A 7198-nucleotide genomic window follows, 5' to 3' on the forward strand; every position below is an offset into this window, starting at 1 on the left:
ATAAACCTACAAGATCCCAATTGGCTATAAAATTCATCTGCGCAGGCGGTTCATTTATAATGCCAGTGGGATCATTTTGCATTGATCTACACCGTCTTTAGGTGGTTACGGTAAGTCATGATCTATGATTCCATTCTTCAGCCATCAAGAATTCTCATGACATATTCTTACATAATGTCAGAAATGGATCCCAGGAGTTATGAAATAATCTGAAGATAAGGCATATACCTGCAGGACATTAAAACTGTTACTCATATAATAAAAAATATATTCTACCTGGCCCTCCACTTGTATGGAGATGATGGAGAATGTCTCCATTGGAAATTTGACTTCATAGAGCCTTATTGCTTTGAGTTCATTTGCTCTTTATGCCCGGCAGAAGTACCTTCTGGAAACCAAGCTTAAGGTCTTGAGTCCTAAACGCATAGACGATGGGGTTGAGGGCTGGAGGGATGATGTTGTGCAGCACATTGAAGAGCACAGGGATCAGGGGATACTTTCTCCCTGCCAGGTGGGTGACACAAATAACAACAATGACTGTATAGAAGAAGAGGATGAGGATGAGGTGGGAGCTACAAGTTCCCATGGCCTTGGATGCAGCTTCTGCTGAATTCAACTTTAGCACAGAGCAGAGGATAAAAGTATAGGAAAGGATAATCAGGCTTAAGTCAGTCCCCATTACCAGCACAGCCACAATCATCTGGCAAATGCTATTGAGTCTCCTGTCATCACAGGCCAGGCTGGTGACTCCCAAGTTGGAACAAAGGCAGTGGTCTATTTCGTTGGAGGAACAGTAATCTCTCTGAGTAGCCAGCACAGGCACTGGGATAACAACCAGTCCATTTCTCAACATTATGAAAACTGTGGCTTTGAAGACAAAAGAACCTGTGACAATGGTGGGGTAGCGGAGTGGATGACAAATAGCTACATATCTGTCAAAAGCCATGCAGAGGAAGATGCCTGATTCTATGCCTACAAAGCAGTGTATGGCATAGATCTGAGCAAAGCACTCAGGGAGGCTGATGGCCTTGGCATCAAACCAGAAGATGGCCAGTATCTTGGGTGTGATGGTTGTGGCCAGGCCAATATCCACAACAGACAGAATGCTTAGGAATCGATACATGGGTTGGTGCAATTTAGGTTCCTTCCAGATGGTGATAAAGATGAGCAGATTAGCACTGATGGAGGAAAGGTAAAGTAATGCTAGGGGTAGAGATAACCAGTGTTGCCAACTATGGATTCCAGGGAATCCCATAAGGATAAATTCTTTCACCTGGAAGTGTGATCCATTGAAGAGTCCTGTAGCTGGAGTCATCATTCTCTGAGAAGAAAAGTTCCCCAGAATCATTATTGTACAGCAAGTTCTCTACCATTCAACAGGGCTTATTTGATGCCTGTTTGCATGTGGTATAGTATTTCAAAATGTATACATAGAATTCTAGCAATAGAAGTCCTGTCCCTTAAGGCCTTGAAGTTCTGGGAAAAAGCAGAATTCTGAGGTACTGCATACAAGGATCTAGGGTCTATTAATTGCCCAGATTCTGTATCCACTCATACAGCCAAGGCTAATAGGTGAAAGACTTTTTCATGAGTAAAATTCTTCTTTATCATGTGGTATTGATCATAATCATTCCTTCCATATACTTTGTTTTCAAGTCTACTTATAAAAACAAAAGTAAACAAAACTTCCCTGGGGACACAGGGAACAAAAATTTGTATACACATTAATATAAAAGGGAAAACTACCACAGAACAGGTGACCCTGAAGGCCTAGAGTAGCCTTCTATTTCAAACAGATTTTTATCTCAGTGTATTTACACTCTGATTTCAAAATAATCATGTCTAAAGTATTGATGTACTGGACTAGCTTTTAAAATAGAAGCTACAAGCCCAAGTCTCTTCCTGAACCAGTCTTTGAAGTGCAAGTTTCATAGCCTTTGGGTAAGACTGGTGGAGATGAGATGGTGAAGTTAGTAACAATAGCCATTGGCTTCTCATCTCTATAGCACAGCTACCTGATCTCTATCAGGAAGAATACATACCAGAAAGAACCTTTCCTCCCAGAGATTTGTGTGCCAGAGTGTCCAACTGCTCTTAGCTCTCTTCCCTAAAAGGGACATACCCACTCATTCACCCATACTCTGCTCCAACCTCACCTTGAACAATGTAATTCTCTCAGTCATTCAGGTTGGTGAGAACCTGAATTTGGTTCCATGAAAACCTTTACCAAATAAGAACATAAGAAATGTTCCCCTTCTTTCCCCCAGCCCAGGATCATAGCATCACCATGTTGTTCTCAATAGATTTTCTCCCTTTTATTGGTGCTCTGTAGCATTATATCAGAAAGTTTAAGGTACCACTATGTAACTCATGGCCTCCAGTTGTCTAGTTATATAGTGTTTTGCTACTTGGAGAGATTCCTAAAGTCTTCATGCAAGATATCTTGGTTTAAGTTATTAGGATCTCTCTGTCTCAGCCAACCATTCCTTTTAAGTAGCAGAACTCGTTGATATTCTCTTACGTCCCCAAATTTCCTAGATCACCTAAGCCTTTGCTATTATTTGCTACCACCCAATAAGACTTTTGTGTGTATTTGTTGCACTACTATTTCCCCAAACAATTGGAGGTTAAACTCAATGATAATAGGAATGGGGTTTTGATTTACTGTGTTAGTGGCATGTCAAAGAGTGTGGTGGTATAGAGATTAAAGCACTGGATTGGGAGTCAGAAAGACTGAGTTCAAATGCTGCCTCAGATACTTACAATCTGAATGAATTTAGGCAAGTCACTTAAATTCTCTCAGCCTCAGTTTCCTCATCTGAAAAAATGGAGATGGTAATACCTACCTCTCAGGGTAGCAGAGAGGAACAAATGAGATAACATCTTTAAAATGTTACATGATGTTTTAAACTAACACTCATACTGATTATATTTCTCAAACCTAATAGCATCTAGGGCATGGTAGCAACTTAATATAATGGTTTATTGACTTGAGTTAAATCAGTCATGGTTCTTTGTGATGGTTGTTCAGTATCATAGTTAATGTGTAACAGAAGTTATTTCATATGAAGATGAGGTAGTTATTCTTGTAGATTGTAAGTTCAATAAGTCAGTCATATTATATGGAAGTTAGAAAAAAAAGAATGGAATCCCAGCCATCAATAATCCAAGTATGATGAAGGTGATAATCTTGTTATCTCCTATCCTGCTTTGTTCTGATCTAGAATTCCATACTCTATTCTGATGGTGGCATTTAAGATGAGGCAGTGGAGGACAGGGGTTAATGAAGAGGAAAACAACATAGATTTACAAAATTTCTGTTGCAGCTCTTTTTTATTGTAGCCCCAAACAGGAAGCTGAAGGGATGCTCTCTTAAGGGTGTATTGCTGAAAAAAAATATGCTGTTTGTAGATAATGGAATAATATAACTCTATAAGAAATAATAAAATAATTTCAGAAGTAATTGAAATGACCTCTATGAACTGATGTCAACTGAAGTGAGTAGGACAAATGATGACAATATAGAGAAAAAACATCTTTGAAAGACTTTAAAAGTCAGGTTGATACATTGATAAATCATGAGTCCAGAAGACTGAAGATGAAACATCCTACAAATCTACTGGCAGAGAAGTGATGAACTCCAAATCAAGAATGATTCATACAAATTTGGACTGAGTGATGTGAACCTTTGTGGTTGATAGACCATGCACATTTGTTAGGAGGGTCTTTTTTTAAATTGTTCTATTGTGTTGTAGTGGGAAGAAGAGATAATAAATCCTGGAAAAAAATAAACAATTAATAAATAAACAGTTAATTAAAACGAACACCAAGATTCTACTGTTGTAAAATTGTAAAGTTCTTCAGGTATGGACACTTGCTACCCTGATTCAGACAAACGGTTCTGACATCTCTAAGACTTTTTCTTTTTCATGTGGAAACTTTTGAGTGTAGGAAACAGGATTAAAATGCTGCCTTAGTCTCATATAGTTAAAACAATCCTCACTCAGTCTTACAGAATGTTTTGTGATCTTTTCAGTTTTCTGCTAGGCTAGAGGATCATTGAATCACTGTTATTTGTGACCCAAAGAGAATTCTTTCATCCAGGTGCTAGTTGTATTTCAGTGCCAACACAACCTTGCCAAGCTCACCTTGCCACCCATGTAGCAGTTGATTCCCTCTCTTCTTTGGCACATTTCATAGTCAGTTTTAGGTAAAAGGACTAAGAGTTTTATCACTACTACTGCTAGCCTAGATCTTTTGTCATTCACTAAGAGAATGAGAGCATAGTAGGACTACCGTACTCACCATGGCCATTGACAGAGATGTGGGAGGCTACAGTAATTGACCCTACAGGAGTCAAGACAAGGAGCTGCACTGAACTCACAGTTTGGCAGTAACTACAGCCTCACAGGGGAGAAATGGGATTTTATAGCCCAGGCAAAGCAATTCAAGGGACTGAGGGAGGGCTTAGGAGCACATCAGACACTTGATTAAAGGGAGGAGGAAGGGCTAAAAGAAAGTCAGTGCCTCAGCGGAGTCAAGGGAGGTAAGCCCAGGAAGCAGAATAAATGGTTCAACTGACATTAATTATAAAGTTTGACTATGTAGTACAGATCTGGGAAACATAAATGCTACTGAAATGTATGCCAGTATTTTTTTTCTTGCTTGTCATTTTTAAATTCATGAAGATAATTTCACTACTTAGAGGAAGCATCTGACAAATTTTCTTGAGAACAAAACTTCCTAGTGCGAAACAAATTCTTCCAGTTCCCATCTAGCCCATGTGAAACCATTTTGTAGATTATTCTGAGACTTATTTATTCAGCCCTACCCTCTCTCATGACTGATCTGATATCTCCAATTGCCTCCTGGATATCTTCAACTAGATGTCCTATAGACACCATCACTGAATATGTTCAAAACTGAATTCATTATCTTACCCCCACTTCTCCACCAACACCCCCCTATCCCCAACACAAAGCCATGCATACACCCCTACCCTCCTTGCTCTCCTCCTGAACTTTTCTGTTAGTATATCAGTCCCCCAGGTTTGCAGCCTAGATACCATCCTAAAAGCTTCATCTGAACTGTCCTCCTTCCCTCTACCCCAGTCAATCTATTGCTAAGATATTGATTTTAGCTCTGCAACATCTCTCCTTGGTGATGCCTTCTCTCCTCTGACACTACCACCAACGTGGTGCAGGACCTCATCAACTAATGCCAGGATAATGACAATAACCTGCTGGTTAGTCTCCCTGCTGCAAGTCTCCCCTACTCTAGTTAGCTTCTACTTGATTATCAGAAGGATCTTTCTAACTGTGACTTGGTATCATTTCCAGGATCAAATGACTGTGTGGCTTGGTATCATTTCCAGAATCAAATATAAAATCCCCTATTTGACTGTGAAAATCCTTCAAAAACTGCTCTCTTTGTCTCTTTTCTGTCTTCTTATGCTATGTTCCTTTCACTGATCTATTGACACTGGTTTTCTTATTAGTAAAAATAATAATTAGATTTTACGTGGTACTTTAAGATTTACAAGGTGCTTTCCATATGTTATCTCATTTGATCTTCACAACAACTTGCAAGACAGGTGCTGTTGTCACCCCCATGTTATAGTTGAGGAAACTGGGGCACATAAGGGTTAAGTGACTTGTCCAGGGAAGCACAATAAGTGTTTGAGGTCAGTCTTGAAGTCAGGGGTCCCTGCCAGGCCTAGCATGCTATCCACTCCATCACTTTATTGTCTCAGTTAGGTGTTTAATAAATGCTTATTGACATGATTCCCCCCCAACTCAATCCTCCAATATCACATTACTATATAAGACTCACTATTCAGAGCTTATCAATACACCCCTTCTCTTTAAATGGAAATTATAGTGACTTCAACTAAAATTTAAGAAATACTTAGATATTTGCATTCAGATTTTAAGAAAATTATCTCCTGTTTCCCAGTTTCTTAAATCCCTAATCTATTTTGGAGTATATCATTACATCCATAATGGGAAGACAAAGGAATGAGTCAGCTGACTTGAGCTAGAATTTGAAGGTGTTCTACATTTTAATGCATTACCTTAGGGAGTGTTTCAGCTTCCTTGGGTCTCACTTTTCTCATCTGTAAAATGACATGGTAACTTGTAAGGTCTTTTTCAGCACTAAATCTTCAAGTCCTAGGATCTTATTTGCTGAATTATACTTTTAGAAAAATCTTTAAATTTCCATTTCACATATATTGTCTCTCATGACCAATCTTTAATTTCTCCTAGAGACTACTCAGCTATTCAAGCAGACCTGTAGGTGTAGGTGTATTATTTCAGCTGAGAAAAACAAATGAATCCAATGAAAATCTACTTACCTAGTTTCTTAAAAGACCCCAGCTATTAGGTGCTCTAGACTGACTTGAAAGTCACTAATTCTGATAACTTGAACTTTGTTTAATTAAAAATAGGTGCCCCTCAAATAATACAAGAAAATAATATTAAATTCTCACATCTCCACAACAATATCAACATATTTCACCAATATTTGTGTTGTGAGCATCAAAATCCTAACCTGAAAAGAAAATAGAGGTTTTGTACTAGGTCAGAGAAAGAACAAAATGCAGTTTTTTTTTCTTCCAGACAGATGCACATAACAAAGTCAAGAACATGGATCTGAAAATGAGCAGAGTTGGAGTAAGGGTGAGGCTATGTCTTTGTCTTCACTTAGTTCCAATTCTTGCTTTAGTTTGCATGCCAACCAAAGAAGATCTAGAGAGGGAGAAAAGCTTCCTGGCCCCAGCCTGTATCTACTTCTTATGTTTCTTTTTATTGAGGATAATGTGTAGATTTGGGAGCCACAGGATCCCAATCAAGAATCTAAAATAGATTGCTGTACTATTCTCTATCTGTAAATCATTTCTTTAAGCACTGAGAGGAGGAAAAGTTCAAAGAGAAAAGGGCGAAAGGAAAATATTCTGGGTCTTCCTATCATTTTAGATATATATTTTTTCCCTGATGGACTATTTTACTTCATCCCCCCAGAAAGGATACATTATCTTATCATCATACTTTTTTACATAGTTATTCCCTGTATGAGCTCTTCTTGTTCTCATTTCTTTTTTTAAATTTTATTTTTCATTTTTAACACAGTTTGTAACAGATAAAACCATTCAAACTTTTGGTCATGTGATACTTCCTTTTAAAGCATTTACAATATG

General features: G+C 38.3%; 1 protein-coding gene across 1 annotated transcript; it reads right to left on the bottom strand.

Annotated features, from left to right (window-relative positions):
• Positions 1 to 355: 355 nt before the first annotated feature.
• On the bottom strand, positions 356 to 1318 carry LOC140508668 (olfactory receptor 56B1-like). Its single transcript, XM_072616555.1, has one exon. It carries the CDS (start codon positions 1316 to 1318, stop codon positions 356 to 358), a length of 963 nt encoding a protein of 320 aa, XP_072472656.1.
• Between the last annotated feature and the right edge of the window lie 5880 nt (positions 1319 to 7198).

The sequence above is a fragment of the Notamacropus eugenii genome, chromosome 5, assembly GCF_028372415.1.
Source record: "Notamacropus eugenii isolate mMacEug1 chromosome 5, mMacEug1.pri_v2, whole genome shotgun sequence".
Classification (NCBI taxonomy): domain Eukaryota; kingdom Metazoa; phylum Chordata; class Mammalia; order Diprotodontia; family Macropodidae; genus Notamacropus; species Notamacropus eugenii.

Coding starts and splice junctions, on each gene's coding strand:
- LOC140508668 (XM_072616555.1), bottom strand. CDS start 1,318: ATGATGACTCCAGCTACAGGACTCTTCAATGGATCACACTTCCAGGTG.